The sequence below is a fragment of the Bombina bombina genome, chromosome 2 (genome assembly GCF_027579735.1).
Source record: "Bombina bombina isolate aBomBom1 chromosome 2, aBomBom1.pri, whole genome shotgun sequence".
Taxonomy (NCBI): domain Eukaryota; kingdom Metazoa; phylum Chordata; class Amphibia; order Anura; family Bombinatoridae; genus Bombina; species Bombina bombina.
Genome location: NC_069500.1, coordinates 11,431,277 through 11,451,086, shown reverse-complemented (window position 1 = coordinate 11,451,086; position 19,810 = coordinate 11,431,277). Strand labels below are relative to the sequence as shown.

At 40.2% G+C, this 19,810-nt stretch overlaps 1 protein-coding gene across 1 annotated transcript in view; it reads right to left on the bottom strand.

The window, feature by feature from the left end:
* The window catches only part of LOC128646838 (centromere protein F), a 131,744-nt gene extending 114,514 nt beyond the window's left edge, over positions 1–17,230 (bottom strand). Inside the window, exons 1-2 of the mRNA XM_053699637.1 lie at positions 17,139–17,230; positions 16,985–17,052 (exon numbers count right to left, since the gene is read on the bottom strand). Coding sequence (XP_053555612.1) covers positions 16,985–17,052; positions 17,139–17,230 — 160 coding nt within the window. The remainder of the gene's footprint in view (positions 1–16,984; positions 17,053–17,138) is intronic.
* Between the last annotated feature and the right edge of the window lie 2,580 nt (positions 17,231–19,810).

The window sequence follows — 19,810 nt, the reverse complement described above, 5'->3', positions numbered from 1 at the left end:
TTACAGACAGAGGTTACACATATGTATCAGTATATTACAGACAGAGGTTACACACGTGTATCAGTATATTACATACAGAGGTTACACACGTGTATCAGTATATTACAGACAGAGGTTACACATATGTATCAGTATATTACAGACAGAGGTTACACAGATGTATCAGTATATTACAGACAGAGGTTACACACGTGTATCAGTATATTACAGACAGAGGTTACACATGTGTATCAGTATATTACATACAGAGGTTACACACGTGTATCAGTATATTACAGACAGAGGTTACACAGGTGTATCAGTATATTACAGACAGAGGTTACACACGTGTATCAGTATATTACAGACAGAGGTTACACACGTGTATCAGTATATTACAGACAAAGGTTACACACGTGTATCAGTATATTACAGACAGAGGTTACACACATGTATCAGTATATTACAGACAGAGGTTACACACATGTATCAGTATATTACAGACAGAGGTTACACATGTGTATCAGTATATTACAGACAGAGGTTACACAGGTGTATCAGTATATTACAGACAGAGGTTACACACATGTATCAGTATATTACAGACAGAGGTTTCACAGGTGTATCAGTATATTACATACAGAGGTTACACACATGTATCAGTATATTACAGACAGAGGTTACACAGATGTATCAGTATATTACAGACAGAGGTTACACATATGTATCAGTATATTACAGACAGAAGTTACACACGTGTATCAGTATATTACAGACAGAGGTTACACATGTGTATCAGTATATTACATACAGAGGTTACACATATGTGTCAGTATATTACAGACAGAGGTTACACATATGTATCAGTATATTACAGACAGAAGTTACACACGTTTATCAGTATATTACAGACAGAAGTTACACACGTGTATCAGTATATTACAGACAGAGGTTACACATATGTATCAGTATATTACAGACAGAAGTTACACACGTGTATCAGTATATTACAGACAGAGGTTACACATGTGTATCAGTATATTACATACAGAAGTTACACACGTGTATCAGTATATTACAGACAGAAGTTACACACGTGTATCAGTATATTACAGACAGAGGTTACACACGTGTATCAGTATATTACAGACAGAGGTTACACAGGTGTATCAGTATATTACAGACAGAGGTTACACATATGTATCAGTATATTGCAGACAGAGGTTACACACACGTGTATCAGTATATTACAGACAGAGGTTACACACGTGTATCAGTATATTACATACAGAGGTTACACACGTGTATCAGTATATTACATACAGAGGTTACACATGTGTATCAGTTTATTACAGAAAGAGGTTACACACGTGTATCAGTATATTACATACAGAGGTTACACACGTGTATCAGTATATTACAGACAGAGGTTACACATGTGTATCAGTATATTACAGACAGAGGTTTCACAGGTGTATCAGTATATTACAGACAGAGGTTACACATATGTATCAGTATATTACATACAGAGGTTACACACGTGTATCAGTATATTACAGACAGAGGTTACACATGTGTATCAGTATATTACATACAGAGGTTACACACGTGTATCAGTATATTACATACAGAGGTTACACACGTGTATCAGTATATTACATACAGAGGTTACACACGTGTATCAGTTTATTACAGAAAGAGGTTACACACGTGTATCAGTATATTACATACAGAGGTTACACACGTGTATCAGTATATTACAGACAGAGGTTACACACGTGTATCAGTATATTACAGACAGAGGTTACACAGGTGTATCAGTATATTACAGACAGAGGTTTCACAGGTGTATCAGTATATTACAGACAGAGGTTACACACATGTATCAGTATATTACAGACAGATGTTACACACATGTATCAGTATATTACAGACAGAGGTTACACACATGTATCAGTATATTACAGACAGAGGTTATACACATGTATCAGTATATTACATACAGAGGTTACACACATGTATCAGTATATTACAGACAGAGGTTACACACATGTATCAGTATATTACAGACAGAGGTTACACACGTGTATCAGTATATTACAGACAGAGGTTAGACAGGTGTATCAGTATATTACAGACAGAGGTTACACACGTGTATCAGTATATTACAGACAGAGGTTACACACGTGTATCATTATATTACAGACAGAGGTTACACATGTGTATCAGTATATTACAGACAGAGGTTACACATATGTATCAGTATATTACAGACAGAGGTTACACACGTGTATCAGTATATTACAGACAGAGGTTAGACAGGTGTATCAGTATATTACAGACAGAGGTTACACACGTGTATCAGTATATTACAGACAGAGGTTACACACGTGTATCATTATATTACAGACAGAGGTTACACATATGTATCAATATATTACATACAGAGGTTACACACGTGTATCAGTATATTACATACAGAGGTTACACACGTGTATCAGTTTATTACAGAAAGAGGTTACACACGTGTATCAGTATATTACATACAGAGGTTACACACGTGTATCAGTATATTACAGACAGAGGTTACACACGTGTATCAGTATATTACAGACAGAGGTTACACAGGTGTATCAGTATATTACAGACAGAGGTTTCACAGGTGTATCAGTATATTACAGACAGAGGTTACACACATGTATCAGTATATTACAGACAGATGTTACACACATGTATCAGTATATTACAGACAGAGGTTACACACATGTATCAGTATATTACAGACAGAGGTTATACACATGTATCAGTATATTACATACAGAGGTTACACACATGTATCAGTATATTACAGACAGAGGTTACACACGTGTATCAGTATATTACAGACAGAGGTTAGACAGGTGTATCAGTATATTACAGACAGAGGTTACACACGTGTATCAGTATATTACAGACAGAGGTTACACACGTGTATCATTATATTACAGACAGAGGTTACACATGTGTATCAGTATATTACAGACAGAGGTTACACATATGTATCAGTATATTACAGACAGAGGTTACACACATGTATCAGTATATTACAGACAGGTTACACATGTGTATCATTATATTACATACAGAGGTTACACACATGTATCAGTATATTACAGACGGAGGTTACACACATGTATCAGTATATTACAGACAGAGGTTACACATATGTATCAGTATATTACATACAGAGGTTACACACGTGTATCAGTATATTACATACAGAGGTTACACACATGTATCAGTTTATTACAGACAGTTTTTGTGCATATTGATTTCTATACACAAAAACAATTTAAACAAACAAAAATGTAATCTATAGTTTTGTCGGTAAAGACCCGCGTAGCTAACGCTGCTTTTTTTCCCAGCGCACCCTTAAGACAACACTGGTATTTAGAGTTGTCTGAGGGGCTGCGTTAGGCTCAGAAAAGGTGCGTTGAGCCTAATTTAGCTCCACTTCAACCTTTAATAACAGTGTTGCTTACGGTAGCGGTAAGCTGGAAAAACGTGCTCGTGCACGATATCCCCATAGGAAACAATGGGGCAGTTTGGGCTGAAAAAAAACCTAATACCTGCAAAAAAGCAGCGTTCAGCTCCTAACGCAGCCCCATTGTTTCCTATGGGGAAACACTCTCTAAGTCTGCACCTAACATGAACCCCGTGTCTAAACACCCCTAACCTTACACTTATTAACCCCTAATCTGCCGCCCCCGCTATCGCTGACACCTGCATTTTATTATTAACCCCTAATCTGCCGACCGGACATCGCCGCCACCTACATTATCCCTATGAACCCCTAATCTGCTGCCCCTAACACCGCCGACCCTATATTATATTTATTAACTTCTAATCTGCCCCCCCAACATCGCCGCTACCTTACTTATTACAGACAGAGGTTACACACTTGATCTTCAGGGGGTTAGCGATAGGTTTTTTTAAGGGGGGTTTGGGTGGGTTAGAGTAGGGGTATGTGGGTGGTGGGTTGTAATGTTGGGGTGGTATTGTATTTTTATTTTCAGGTAAAAGAGCTGATTACTTTGGTAGTTTAGAATAGGGTAGGGCATTTTTTTATTTTGGGGGGCTTTTTTATTTTATTACGGGGCGTAGATTAGGTGTAATTAGTTTAAACTTCTTGTAATTCTTTTTTATTTTTTGTAATTTAGTGTTTGTTTGTTTTTGTATTATAGAATAGTTTATTTTATTGTATTTTAGTTTAGCTAATTGTATGTAATTTATTTAATTAATTTATTGATAGTGTAGTGTTAGGTATATTTGTAACTTAGGTTAGGATTTATTTTACAGGTAATTTTGTAATTATTTTAACTAGGTAGCTATTAAATAGTTCTTAACTATTTAATAGCTATTGTACCTGGTTAAAATAATTACAAAGTTGCCTGTAAAATAAATATAAATCCTAAAATAGCTACAATGTAATTATTAGTTATATTGTAGCTATATTAGGGTTTATTTGATAGGTAAGTATTTAGTTTTAAATAGGATTAACTTAGTTAATTTTAGGAATATTATTTTGTTTCATTTAAATTATATTTATGTTAGGGGGTGTTAGGGTTAAGGTTAGAGTTAGGTTTAGGGGTTAATAACTTTATTATAGTAGCGGCGACGTTGCGGGCTGGAGATTAGGGGTTAATAATTGCAGGTGGCAGCGATGTTAGGGAGGGCAGATTAGGGGTTAATACTATTTATTATAGTGTTTGCGAGGCGGGAGTGCGGCGGTTTAGGGGTTAATACATTTATTATAGTGGCGGCGATGTCCGGTCGGCAGATTAGGTGGTTAATAAGTGTATTTAGGTAGCGGCGACGTTGGGGGGGGGCAGATTAGAGGTTAATAAATATAATATAGGGGTCGGCGATGTTAGGGGCAGCAGATTAGGGGTTTATAGGTATAATGTAGGTGGCGGCGGTGTGCGGGCAGCAGATTAGGGGTTAAAAATTTTTATTATAGTGGCGGCGATGTGGGGGGGCCTCGGTTTAGGGGTAAATAGGTAGTTTATGGGTGTTAGTGTACTTTGTAGCACAGTAGTTAAGAGCTTTATATTCCCGCGTTAGCCCATAAAGCTCTTAACTACTGACTTTTTTTGTCGGTCGGAGTCTTGTCGGTAGAGGGTCTACGCTCACTTCTCCCAAGACTTCAAATACCGGCGTTAGACAGATCCCATACAAAAGATAGGATACGCAATTGGCTTAAGGGGATCTGTGGTAGCCTGGAGTCGCGGTGAGGAAGTGAGCGTTAGACCCTTTCCTGGCTGACTCTAAATACCAGCGGGCGGTAAAAAGCAGTGTTAGGACCCCTTAACGCTGCTTTTGATGGCTAACGCCAAACTCTAAATCTAGGTGTATGTGATATAGTATTAGACAATGGCTTAGACATGCCTTTTTTCTTGACAACTCTATATAATTTATTGTGCAGGGGCTGTAAGTAAACACTTCACTAGTAGGGGCGCGATTACATATGCGGCGCAAGCTTCAACCTAACTATAGCTTCAAACTAACTACTGAAACCTGTGTCGCCAGTAATTTCCCCTTGCACATCGGGGAATCACATAAACCCTGCATGCAGTTCATAAACTGTCGGATAAACTACTGATGTCCAGAAATGAGCGTAAATACACATTTCTGAAGTTGCCAGTGACTTACGGCAGTTTAAAAACTGCCGGCGCAAAAGAAAATAAAAATAATGAAATCTCCCGTAAAAGTATTACCCGCCTCCCAAAAATAAACCCGACACTTCAAAACTCCTATATCCACCATCACCCCACATTACAACTAATAATAAAAGTATTTACCCCTAAACCACCAACCCCCACAATGCAATATGCCTAATTAAACTATTAACCACTAATCTGCCATTCACCCATATCGCAAATCTACCTAATAAATGTATTAACCCCTAATCCGCCAACCCAACATCGCAAAGTATCTAATTAACATATAAACCCATAATCCGCCAACCCCTCACAATGCAATAAACCTAATTAAGCTATTAAACCCTAAACCACCAACTCCCCACATCGTAATAAAACTAAATAAGCTATTAACTCCTAAACCGACCACCCCCCACATCGCAATAAACCTAATTAATATATTAACTCCTAAACCACCAACCCCCAAAACGCAAATAACTAACAGCTAGATTACAAGTCTGCGTGTACGTCTTTTAACAATGAAAATATGGAATTTTCAGCGTTAAAACAGCACTGCAGCCATTACGAATCTTGTCGTCATAGGTGTAACGCAAGCCTTTTAGCCTGTAACGCAACGTCAGTACCGCACTCATAAAAATTAAATTTTTAATGGGATTCCCATTGCGCTGCCATTACGAGTTTTGCATTCTGGCTAAAAAACTGGTGTCACAGCCTAAAAAGACAAGATTCGTACCGCCATCTAAAGTCAGTAGTTATGAGTTTTATGCAATAAATCTGTTACATAAAACTCATAACTAAAGTGTTAAAAAGTACACTAAACACCCATAAACTATACAAACACTATATTAAACTTTTTAACCCCTAATCTGCCGCTCCCGATATCGCCGCCACTTTAAAAAAATATTAACCCCTATTCCACCGCTCCCTGACATCGTCACCCCTATAATAAACTTATTAACCCCTAAACCGCCGCCCTCCCGCATCGCAAACACTATTCAAATATTATTAACCCCTAATCTGCCGTCCACCCACATCACCCCCACTACACTAATGTTATTAAACTAATATAATTATTAAACTAAACTTAAACTAACTACCAATTAAATTAAACTAAACTACACATTAAAAAATCTTAACACTACTCTAAGAATTACAAAGTATCTAAATACAAAAAAAAAATACTAAATTACAAAAAATAGCAAACACTAAATTATGGAAAATAAAAAAAACATACGCCTAGATTTAGAGTTCTGCGGCCAAAGGGGTGCGTTAGCTACGCATGTTTCCCCCCCCCCGCACCTTTTAAACAACGCTGGTATTGAGAGTTCTCTGAAGGGCTTTTAAACAACGCTGGTATTGAGAGTTCTCTGAAGGGCTGCGTTAGGCTCCAAAAAGGGAGCGTACAGGCATATATACCGCCACTTCAACCCTCAATACCAGCGTTGCTTACGGTAGCGGCTAGCTGGAAAAACGTGCTCGTGCATGATTCCCCCATAGGAAACAATGGGGCAGTTTAGGCTTAAAAAAAAACTAATACCTGCAAAAAAGCAGCGTTAAGCTCCTAACGCAGCCCCATTGTTTCCTATGGGGAAACAGTTTCTAAGTCTGCACCTAACACCCTAACATGTACCCCGAGTCTAAACACCCCTAACCACTATCGCTGACCCCTGCATTATATTATTAACCCCTAATCTGCCGCTCCGTACACCGCCGCAACCTATATTATTATACCTATGTACCCCTAATCTGCTGCCCCTAACATCGCCGACCCCTATATTATATTTATTAACCCCTAATCTGCCCCCCCCATGTCGCCGCTACCTTACCTACACTTATTAACCCCTAATCTGCCGACCGGACCTCGCCGCTACTCTAATACATGTATTAACCCCTAAACCGCCTCACTCCCGCATCAAAAACCCTATAATAAATAGTATTAACCCCTAATCTGCCCTCCCTAACATTGCCGACACCTAACTTCAAGTATTAACCCCTAATCTGCCGACCGTACCTCGCGCTACTCTAATAAATGTATTAACCCCTAAAGCTAAATCTAACCCTAACCCTAACACCCCCCTAAATTAAATATAATTTTAATCTAACAAAATAAATTAAATCTTATTAACTAAAGTCTTCCTATTTAAAGCTAAATACTTACCTGTAAAATAAACCCTAATATAGCTACAATATAACGAATAATTATATTGTAGCTATTTTAGGATTTATATTTATTTTACAGGCAACTTTGTATTTATTTTAACCAGGTACAATAGCTATTAAATAGTTATTTACTATTTAATATCTACCTAGTTAAAATAATTACAAAATTACCTGTAAAATAAATCCTAACCTAAGTTACAATTAAACCTTCTATCTTCATCCATCCGACGAGGAGCCGCTCCAACTTCAAGCCCTCCGGCGCGGAACTTCCTCTTCCTACCGACGACTACCGACGAATGAAGGTTCCTTTAAGTGACGTCATCCAAGATGGCGTCCCTCGAATTCTGATTGGCTGATAGGATTCTATCAGCCAATCGGAATTAAGGTAGGAAAAATCTGATTGGCTGATTGAATCAGCCAATCAGATTCAAGTTCAATCTGATTGGCTGATCCAATCAGCGAATCAGATTGAGCTCGCATTCTATTGGCTGTTCTGATCAGCCAATAGAAAAGGATGTTCCGCGCCGGAGGTCTTGAAGATGGAGCCGCTCCTCATCAGATGGATGAAGATAGAAGATGCCGCTTGGATGAAGATGTCTGCCGGTCTGGATGTCCTCTTCTGCCCGGATAGGATGAAGACTTCTGCCGCTCCAGATGTCTTCTTTTGGTCCATCGGTGCTCGGCTGAGTGAAGACGACTCAAGGTAGGGAGATCTTCAGGGGGTAGTGTTAGGTTTATTTAAGGGGGGTTTGGGTTAGAGTAGGGGTATGTGGGTGGTGGGTTGTAATGTTGGAGGGTGGTATTGTGGGGTTTTTTACAGGCAAAATAGCTGATTTCTTTGGGGCATACCCCGCAAAAAGCCCTTTTAAGGGCTGGTAAGGTAATAGAGCTGTTAACTATTTTAATTTAGAATAGGGTAGGGAATTTTTTTATTTTGGGGGGCTTTGTTATTTTATTAGGGGGCTTAGAGTAGGTGTAATTAGCTTAAAATTCTTGTAATCTTTTTTTATTATTTGTAATTTAGTGTTTGTTTGTTTTTGTAATTTAGTTTAGTTTATTTAATTGTAGGTAATTGTAGGTACTTGTAGTTAATTGATTTAATTTATTTATTGATAGTGTAGTGTTAGGTTTAATTGTAACTTAGGTTAGGATTTATTTTACAAGAAATTGTGTCATTATTTTAACTAGGTAGCTATTAAATAGTAAATAACTATTTAATAGCTATTGTACCTAGTTAAAATAAATACAAAGTTGCCTGTAAAATAAATATAAATCCTAAAATAGCTACAATATAATTATTCGTTATATTGTAGCTATATTAGGGTTTATTTTACAGGTAAGTATTTAGTTTTAAATAGGAATACTTTAGTTAATAATATTTAATTTATTTAGTTAGATTAAAATTAAATTTAATTTAGGGGGGTGTTAGGGTTAGGTTCAGACTTAGCTTTAGGGGTTAATACATTTATTAGCGTAGCGGCGAGGTCCGGTCGGCAAATTAGGGGTTAATACTTGAAGTTAGGTGTCGGCGATGTTAGGGAGGGCAGATTAGGTGTTAATACTATTTATTATAGGGTTTTTGAGGTGGGAGTGAGGCGGTTTAGGGGTTAATACATTTATTAGAGTAGCGGCGAGGTCCGGTCGGCAGATTAGGGGTTAATAAGTGTAGGTAGGTGGCGGCGACGTTGGGGGGGGCAGATTAGGGGTTAATAAATATTAAGTAGGTGTCGGCGATGTAAGGGGCAGCAGATTAGGGGTACATAGGGATAATGTAGGTGGCGGCGGTGTGCGTTCTGCAGATTAGGGGTTAAATTTTTTTATTATAGTGGCGGTGATGTGGGGGGACCTCGGTTTAGGGGTACATAGTTAGTTTATGGGTGTTAGTGTACTTTATAGCACAGTAGTTAAGAGCTTTATAAACTGGCGTTAGCCCAGAAAACTCTTAACTACTGACTTTTTCCTGCGGATAGAGTCTTGTCGGTAGAGGGTCTACCGCTCACTTCAGCCAAGACTCTAAATACCAGCGTTAGGAAGATCCCATTGAAAAGATAGGATATGCAATTGGCGTAAGGGGATCTGCGGTATGGAAAAGTCGCGGCTTGGAAGTGAGCGTTAGATCCTTTCCTGCCTGACTCTAAATACCAGCGGGCGGTAAAAAGCAGCGTTAGGACCCCTTAACGCTGCTTTTGATGGCTAACGCAGAACTCTAAATCTAGGTAATAATTATCAAATATAAAAAAGAATTACAGCTAATCTAATAGCCCTATCAAAACAAAAAAGCCCACCCAAAATAAAAAAAAACTAGCCTACAATAAACTACCAATTGTCCTTAAAAGGGCTTTTTTGTGGGGCATTGCCCCAAATATATCAGCTCTTTTACCTGTAAAATAAATACAAAGACCCCCCAACAGTAAAACCCACCAACCAACCCCCCCAAATAAATAACCTAACTCTAAAAAAAAATAAACTAAGCTACCCATTGCCCTGAAAAGGGCATTTGGATGGGCATTGCCCTTAAAAGGGCATTGGCTGTTCAAATCAGCCAATAGGATTTAAGCTGCTCTCATTCTATTGGCTGAATCGAAAGTTAACTATTTACTAACTAGTCTACCTAGGTGTTAGACTTTTTTCTGACACCTTCTCCCCATTGATGTCTATGGGGAAAGCGTGCACAAGCACGTCAAAACAGCTCTTGTTTTTTGGTGTGGTATGGAGCTTAAAGCACCATATCGCACGCACAAGCCGGGCTTTTCAAAACTTGTAATGGCAGCACTATAGGGTTTAAATAATGCAGCTTTTTTTGCGTTCATTACTTTCCCTATAGTGCTCAAAACTCGTAAGCTAGCAGTAATTTAATTTCTAAGCCCCCTAACCTAACACCCCCTAAATTAAATGTTGCGGAGAGGCAGTAGGATCTGTAATATCTTTTGGGTAGGCAGAGACGAACAAGTAACTACTCTTGGTAATTGTAGCAGAGAGGCAGTAGGATCTATAATATCTTTTGGGTAGGCAGAGACAAGCAAGTAACTACTCTTGGTAATTGTAGCAGAGAGGCAGTAGGATCTGTAATATCTTTTGGGTAGGCAGAGACAAGCAAGTAACTACTCTTGGTAATTGTAGCAGAGAGGCAGTAGGATCTGTAATATCTTTTGGGTAGGCAGAGACAAGCAAGTAACTACTCTTGGTAATTGTAGCGGAGAGGCAGTAGGATCTGTAATATCTTTTGGGTAGGCAGAGACAAGCAAGTAACTACTCTTGGTAATTGTAGCGGAGAGGCAGTAGGATCTGTAATATCTTTTGGGTAGGCAGAGACAAACAAGTAACTACTCTTGGTAATTATAGTGGAGAGGCAGTAGGATCTGTAATATCTTTTGGGTAGGCAGAGACAAACAAGTAACTACTCTTGGTAATTGTAGCGGAGAGGCAGTAGGATCTGTAATATCTTTTTGGTAAGCAGAGACAAGCAAGTAACTACTCTTGGTAATTGTAGCGGAGAGGCAGTAGGATCTGTAATATCTGTTGGGTAGGCAGAGACAAGCAAGTTCCTACTCTTGGTAATTGTAGCGGAGAGGCAGTAGGATCTGTAATATCTTTTTGGTAAGCAGAGACACGCAAGTAACTAGACGACACATAGTCTGGGAGTTAACAACGACTTCTTTTTTACAATGGCAAAAACAACCAACTTTTAAAACAGTCTCCCCTAGAAGGGGTTTCCGAACTGATACAATGACATCATCAACATATAATTGTATTACAGTAATATACAGTTTAACATACATTTTAACCATTAGCCTAAATAACAATTACCGCATAGTTTATAAGTGGCGAGGTTTGCCACAATGCTCCCCCAAAACCAAGCCGGCATACCCATTCTGATCCAAACGGATTGGCTTGGGGAGGTCCGGAAGAGTGTTCATAGATCAAGGTTCAAGTTCGGTTTGTCTGGACAACCCGTCAGTGTTGCCGTCTTGCTTCCCAGGGCGGTAATGGATTGTTAAGTCAAACGGCTGCAGCGCCAAACTCCAACGCAACAGCCGGGCATTGTCTCCGGATACCCTGTTCAGCCACACCAACGGGTTGTGATCTGTAAGCAGGGAGAATAGTTGTCCATATAGATACGGCTGAAGATTATTGAGGGCCCACACCACAGCCAAGCATTCCTTTTCAATGGCGGCGTAGCTAACTTCTCGGGGTAACAGTGTCCTGCTTAGGTAGGCCACAGGATGCTCGCTGCTATCAGCCCCTACTTGGCTCAGCATGGCTCCCAATCCAAACATAGAAACGTCTGTATGGACGAGAAAGCATTTAGTTGGATCCAGGGCAACAAGGATAGGGGCATTTACGAGAGCATTTTTTCAGTTCTTGGAATGCTTGTTCACACTCTAGGCTCCAGGTAACAATCTTAGGAAGGTTTTTACGGGTGAGGTCAGTGAGGGGTTTGGCTATGGTACTATAATTAGGTATGAACTTCCTATAATAGCCTGCGGTACCTAGAAAAGCTAGCACTTGGGTCTTGGTATGGGGAGTGGGCCACTTGGCTACGGCCTCTACCATGGCCGGTTCGGGCTTCTGCTGCCCACTACCTACTCAGTGCCCATTTGCTAGGCTTAAGGGTTAATCCTGCCTCCCTAATGCGATCTAGGATCGCCCCTATATGGTTCAAATGTTCGTCCCAGGAGCTGCTAAATATAGCTATGTCATCTAAATAGGTGCATGCGTACTCTTGGGACCCATCCAGTAGCCGATCTACCATCCGCTGGAAAGTAGCGTTCTTCATCCCGAATGGCATGACCTTGAATTGGTACAGGCCAAACAGGGTGCCGAACTCCGACTTGGGGATGGCATCCTCAGCTAGTGGGATCTCCAGTACCCCTTACACAAATCTATGGTGGTGAGGTACTGGCTTCGAGCCATTTTATCCAGGAGCTCATCTATCCGGGGCATAGGGTAGGCGTCAGAGACGGTTTTATCATTAAATTTCCGGTAGTCTACGCAGAAGCGGGTCGTGCCGTCCCGCTTCGGCACTAGAACTACCGGCGAGGCCCAGGGGCTGTCCGAGTGCTCAATCACTCCTAACTGTAGTATCTCGTCAATCTCCTTCCGCATATGTTCTCTCACCAATTCTGGTATGCGGTAAGGAGGTTGATGCATGGGGATGTGACCTGGGGTTTCTGGGGAGAATGTGTCTCTCTTTTCCTGCAGTTGTTCCGCTATTTGTACCTCTCCCAGACCTTCGTTCCGGTTCTTCATTCCTAGGAGGTTGAGAAGAGGTAAACTGTCTGCGTCGTCCGCAGCAGGGGCGCAAATAGCATTCACCTCCTCTGCGCGTTCATGGTACGGCTACAACATATTTACATGGAGCTTGCGATTATCGCCTGCTCCAGTACATGGGCCGATCACATAGGTGGTGTCACAGATTTGTTCCACCACCTTGTATGGGCCCTGCCAGGAGGCCTGCAGTTTATCATTTGTTACCGGTTTTAAGATTAGCACCTTCTGCCCAGTCTGAAAACTGCAGTCCCTGGCGCCCCTATCATACCAACGGTGCTGACGGGTTTGAGCCACCTGGAGGTTGGAGTGGACAGTCCGAGTCAGGGCCTCCAGGCGCTCCCTAAACTCCAGCACGTAGGATACGATATGAGTACCGTCACTAGTGACTTCCCCCTCCCAATGCCCTCGGATTAAGTCTAGGGGACCCTGCACCATCCTTCTGAATAATAATTAAAAGGGAGAGAACCCCGTTGACTCCTGAGGTACCTCCCGGTAGGCGAAAAGCAAATGGGGTAGAAACCGCTCCCAGTTCTTCTGGGTATCCATGAACATGCGGAGCATCTGTTTCAGTGTTCCGTTAAACCGTTTACAGAGCCCATTAGACTGGGATTGATAAGCGGAATTTAAAATGGGTTTCACCCCACATGCCCTCCACAACTGGTGGGTAATCTCAGCCGTAAACTGGGTGCCCCGGTCCGAAATAATCTCTCGGGGAAATCCCATGCGGGAGAAGATTTTGATGAGGGCATCCACCGCGGTCTCGGCATGAATATTAGCCAGAGCCACCGCCTCGGGATATCGGGTGGCATAATCCACGACTGTGAGTATATACCTCTTTCCCGAGGGGCTAGGCTTGACTAGGGGGCCAATTTATTTAAATCTACAATTAAAAATTACTAAGTTACAAAAAAATAACAACTTAATTACAAAAAATAAAAAACACTAAATTACACAAAATAAAACACAAAATTACACCTAATCTAATAGCCCTATCAAAATAAAAAAGCCCCCAAAATAAAAAAAACTCCTAGCCTACAATAAACTACCAATGGCTTTTAAAATGGCCTTTGCGGGGCATTGCCCCAAAGAAATCAGCTCTTTTACCTGTAAAAAAAAAATACATACACCCCCCAACAGTAAAACCCACCACCCACACAACCAACCCCCCCCAAATAGAAACCTATCTAAAAAACCTAAGCTCCCCATTGCCCTTAAAGGGCATTTGTATGGGCATTGCCCTTAAATGAGTCTATCTCATATATTAGTTTCACCTTTTAAGTTGCATTAGTGAAATAAATTAACTTTTGCACGATATTTAAATTGTTCAAGTTTCACCTGTATTTATTTAGTTGCGGTGGGCTCTGGGAGCGGCGGGATAGGGGTTAAAAAGTTTATTTTTGTTGCGGCGGGGTCGGGGGGGAGCAGCGGAATAGGGGTTAATAACATTATGTAGGTGGGGGGATGTCGGGGCAGCAGATTAGGGGTGTTTAGACTTGGGGTTTATGTTAGGGTATTAGGTGTAAACGTAACTTTTATTCTACCATAGAAATCAATGGAATATCTGGCAGCATCGAACATGAGCTTTCGCTGCTTTCAGACTCCCATTGACTCCTATGGCATCCGCCGCCTCCAGGGCGGTGGATTGAAAAGCAGGTACGCTGGGCCGGAATAGTGGCAAGCGTACCTGTTAGAAGTTTGATAAATGGCAAAAGTTGTCACATAGTGCCAAATTTGTATTCGGAACATCTGTAATGATGTAAGCATCGATCTGTGTTGGATTGAGACCGGCGAATCGTATGATACATCACAAATTTTAACTTTTGCCGGTCTGTAGGCTTTGATAAATGGGTCGAATCAGGCTTGCCACAATTACGCTGCAGAATCCAGCATATTTGTGGTTGACGGCTTGATAAATATCCCTTAAAGTCTAGTCCAAATTAAACTCTCATGATTCAGATAGGTAATTTTAAACAACTTTCCAATTTACTTTTATCATCAAATTTGCTTTGTTCTCTTGGTACTTTTAGCTGAAAGCTAAACCTAGGAAGGCTCATATGTATAAGACCTTGAAGACCACCTCTTATCTCAATGCATTAAAAGTGCAGTTTTTCAAAGCTAGAGGGTGTTAGTTCATGTGTGTCATATATATAACACTGTGCAAACGCCCCTGGAGTTATTTATGAGTCAGTTGTCAAAAGAACTAAAATAAATCTGCAGAGGCTTAGATACAAGGTAATCACAGAGGTAAAAAGTATATTAATATAACTGAGATAAGGGGCAGTCTGCAGAGGCTTAGATACAAGGTAATCACAGAGGTAAAATGTATATTAATATAACTGTGCTGGTTATGCAAAACTGGGGAATGGGTAATAAAGGGATTATCTATCTTTTTAAACAATAACAATTCTCTGGAGTTGATGCTTTGGTTTAAACATTTAACCATCACATCTATCTGTAATATCAGGTTATACTTTATGTGAGATCCGCAAGAGATGCGTCACCGGCACAATTGCACTTCACACTTTTGTAACTGATTTGTCTACAGAAAATTGTCTGAGGTTTTCCCCAAGAAGCACAAATATCACACAGCGCAGCAGCAGCTAATGCTTGGTTCCTCATTTAGCTTTATAAAGAGGAAATACACAAATAGATCTGTTGTCATTATGTGGGTTCTATGACCCTCATTCTTTGTATTCTCTGTGCTCTGTGCACTGATCTACAGCAGAAGTAAACTTTATGAGTAGAGAAGGTTAAATAACAATTATTTAAGGGACAGGAAAAAACAAATTTTTCTTTCATGATTTGGATAGAAAATACAATTTTAAACAACTTTCCAATTTACTTCTATATTGGTCCAATTATTATTATTATTATTATTATTATTATTATTATCGGTTATTTGTAGAGCGCCAATAGATTCCGCAGCGCCAACATGAGGATAATGATCCCTATACACCAGTTATATGACAATCATGGCCCCAACAGGGGAAAATATGGGATGGCCACATTCTCATGTTACCTAATTATCTAAGAAGGTAGGGTATTCCCATTTTAGTCCATATCCTTGTATCTTTTTCACTGTTCATTACACAAATTACTTGTATATATTAGCTAGGTTAGTAGCTTTGATTATGATTAGTAAGTCAGTCTGTAAAACTGCATATCGTTTCTTCTGTATATTTGTTTAGTGCTGTAGCTATGGCAATAGCGGCTGTTCCTGATTACGTCACTAATTTATGCACGCTACTGTGGGAGTGGCTTAGTGACGTATCCGGATTGACTACAATTCTCATTTGTAAGAATTGTGGTGATATGTTGCTATGGCAACGTCAGCTCTTCTGAATTAAGTCATCGATATGCGCATGCCAAGATGGGCGTGGCTTAGGGACGCATTTGGAATGGTTTGCATGCTTTCTGATTGATGTACACAGGTGGGTTATTAGTTAGTTTAATAGGGTATATAAGTATGTTTTTTGTGCTTAACACTTTGGGGGCAAATTATCAAGCCCCCTGTTTCTGCATGAGCCTTCAGGCTCGCCATAAACAGCAGTTATGAAGCAGCAGTCTAAAGACTATATGATCAGACTGATTGACACCCCCTGCTAGTGACCGATTGGCCGCAAATCTGCAGGGGGCAACAATGCACAAGCAGTTCACAAGAACTGCTTGTGCAATGATAAATGCGTATGCTGTCTGCATTTATCGATGTGCGTCGGACATGATATGCTACATGTATCATGTCCATCCGCACTTTAATAAAGCGGCCCCTTTATGTCTACTCGGGCCTCCACTGAGGAAAGCTACTGTGCGAGCTGAAACGTTTGGCAATAGATCATTCTGTGTTACCTTTTGGATTAAAGGCTTCTGTTATTCACCAGTAACCTGTGCATGCCTGATTTGTGTCTTCGGGTTTTCCAGCCGGCTCTGGGATACATCTGAATGTCTAGAAAAACAACAACAAGAGCACAAACTCCGACTCAAGTGAAGTTTATTTTAACACATAGTAAGCGCTACACACTATGCACTTACTGGATATAGGTAGATGAAAAGCATGACATTAAATACAGTCCTGTGAACTCCTGTGGATTTTTTCTCACACCAGTTTGCAGCTCCGTAATCATCACCAATATAATATCATAATCCTTTACTGGAACCCAGAGACCAGGGATACCGCTTGATGAGGTCAGGACAAGAGATTCCTCAACGCGTTTCTCCTGACGCCGGTCGGGCTTTCTCAAGAGGTCAGTTGGATGAAGTCTGAGGCATACGCAGGCTTTTTTCCTTTTCAAAGTTCATAAAGGACCGCCCCTGGAAGTGTTTATAATAAGGGTGGCCTAGAGCAGTGTTTCTCAACTCCAGACTTCAAGAACACCTCTGGTCTCTGGGTTCCGGTAAAGGATTACGATATTATATTGGTGACGATTACGGAGCTGCAAACTGGTGTGAGAAAAAATCTGCAGGAGTTTACAGGACTGTATTTAATGTCATGCTTTTTATCTACCCATATCCAGTAAGTGCATTGAGTGTAGCGCTTACTATGTGTTAAAATAAACTTCACTTGAGTCAGAGTTTGCGCTCTTGTTGTTGTTTTTATAGATTCAGTGTTCCATCCAAACGGTTCAAAGTTCACAATTCTCAGTTACATGGTCATTATTGTGACATCTGGATAAAAGGATTTCTGTCAAAAGAACTAAAAAACTGAAGACTGGTATTGTTAAAACTTTAAAGGGACATTAAACACTTTGAGATGGTAATATAAAATGATAAATTGTATATAATAAAACAACTCTGCAATATACTTTCATTATTTATTTTGTCCTCTTTGCCTGTAATTCCATTCTGAAATTGTGAGCTTTTCAGTTCCTGTTAGAAATGGAAGTGCAGAACACTGTAAAATCCAGCACAACCATTGGCTGCACACTCTAGTGACCTATGTATAACGGTCCCTAATTGGCCACAGCAGAGAAGGTAACACAAGTTACAACATGGCAGCTCCCAGTGTTTTATAGACACTAAAACTTTACACTTATTTTGTCACTTTTTAAACAACTAATGAAACTTTAAAAATACATCTATATGTTAGTCATGGACTAATCTTTTCTTTGAATGCATCATTCTATCTAGCGTGTATTTAGTGTTTAATGTCCCTTTAAGTGTTTTGCAGCGTCAATATACTATATGTTTGATATCTATGCTTGGAATGTACTCACCGATTTATGTGGACATTTTTAGGGCATTTTTACTATTTTACAAATTAACGGCTAGATTACGAGTTTTGCGTTATGAGCGGCTTGGTACTAACTTGCAAGTTATTTCCACCGCTCACCTCCCTATAGCGCTGCTATTACAGGTTTGCAAAAACCCGGACATAAACCCAAAGTCTAAACACCCCAAATCTGCCACCACCGACATCGCCACCACATACATTATACTTATTAACCGCTAATCTGCCACCCCTGACACTGCCGACACCTACATTACAGTTATTAACCCCTAATATGCCACCCTCAATGTCGCCGCCACCTACATTACACTTATTAACCCCTAATCTGCCATCCCTGACATCGCCGCCACCTACCTACACTTGCTAACCCCTAATCTGCCACCCCCAATGTCGCCGCCACTATACTTAAATTATTAATCCCTAAACCTAACGCTAAGTCTAACCCTAACCCTAACGTAACTCTAACACCACTAACTTTAACATAATTAAAATAAATCTAAATAAAAATTACAATTAATACCTAAATAATTCCTATTTAAAACTAAATACTTACCTGTAAAATAAACACATACGGCTAGATTTAGAGTTTTGTCGGTAAGGACCCGCGTAGCTAATGCCGGCTTTTTTCTGGCCGCACCATAAAAATAACTCTGGTATTGAGAGTCCATATAATGTCAGCGTTAGGCTCCAAAAAAGGAGCGTAGAGCATATTTAACGCAACTTCAACTCTCGATACCAGAGTTGCTTACGCAAGCGGCCAGCCTCAAAAACGTGCTCGTGCACGATTCCCCCATAGGAAACAATGGGGCTGTTTGAGCTGAAAAAAAACCTAACACCTGCAAAAAAGCCGCGTTCAGCTCCTAACGCAGCCCCATTGTTTGCTATGGGGAAACATTTCCTAGGTCTGCACCTAACAACCTAACATGTACCCCGAGTCTAAACACCCCTAACCTTACACTTATTAACCCCTAATCTGCCGCCCCCGCTATCGCTGACCCCTGCATATTATTTTTAACCCCTAATCTGCCGCTCTGTAAACCGCCGCTACTTACATTATCCTTATGTACCCCTAATTTGCTGCCCCTAACACCGCCGACCCCTATATTATATGTATTAACCCCTAATCTGCCGCCCACAACGTCGCCCCCACCTGCCTACACTTATTAACCCCTAATCTGCCGAGCGGACCGCACCGCTACTATAATAAAGTTATTAACCCCTAATCCGCCTCACTAACCCTATAATAAATAGTATTAACCCCTAATCTGCCCTCCCTAACATCGCCGACACTTAACTTCAATTATTAACCCCTAATCTGCCGACCGGAGCTCACCGCTATTCTAATAAATGTATTAACCCCTAAAGCTAAGTCTAACCCTAACACTAACACCCCCCTAAATTAAATATAATTTTAATCTAACGAAATTAATTAACTCTTATTAAATAAATTATTCCTATTTAAAGCTAAATACTTACC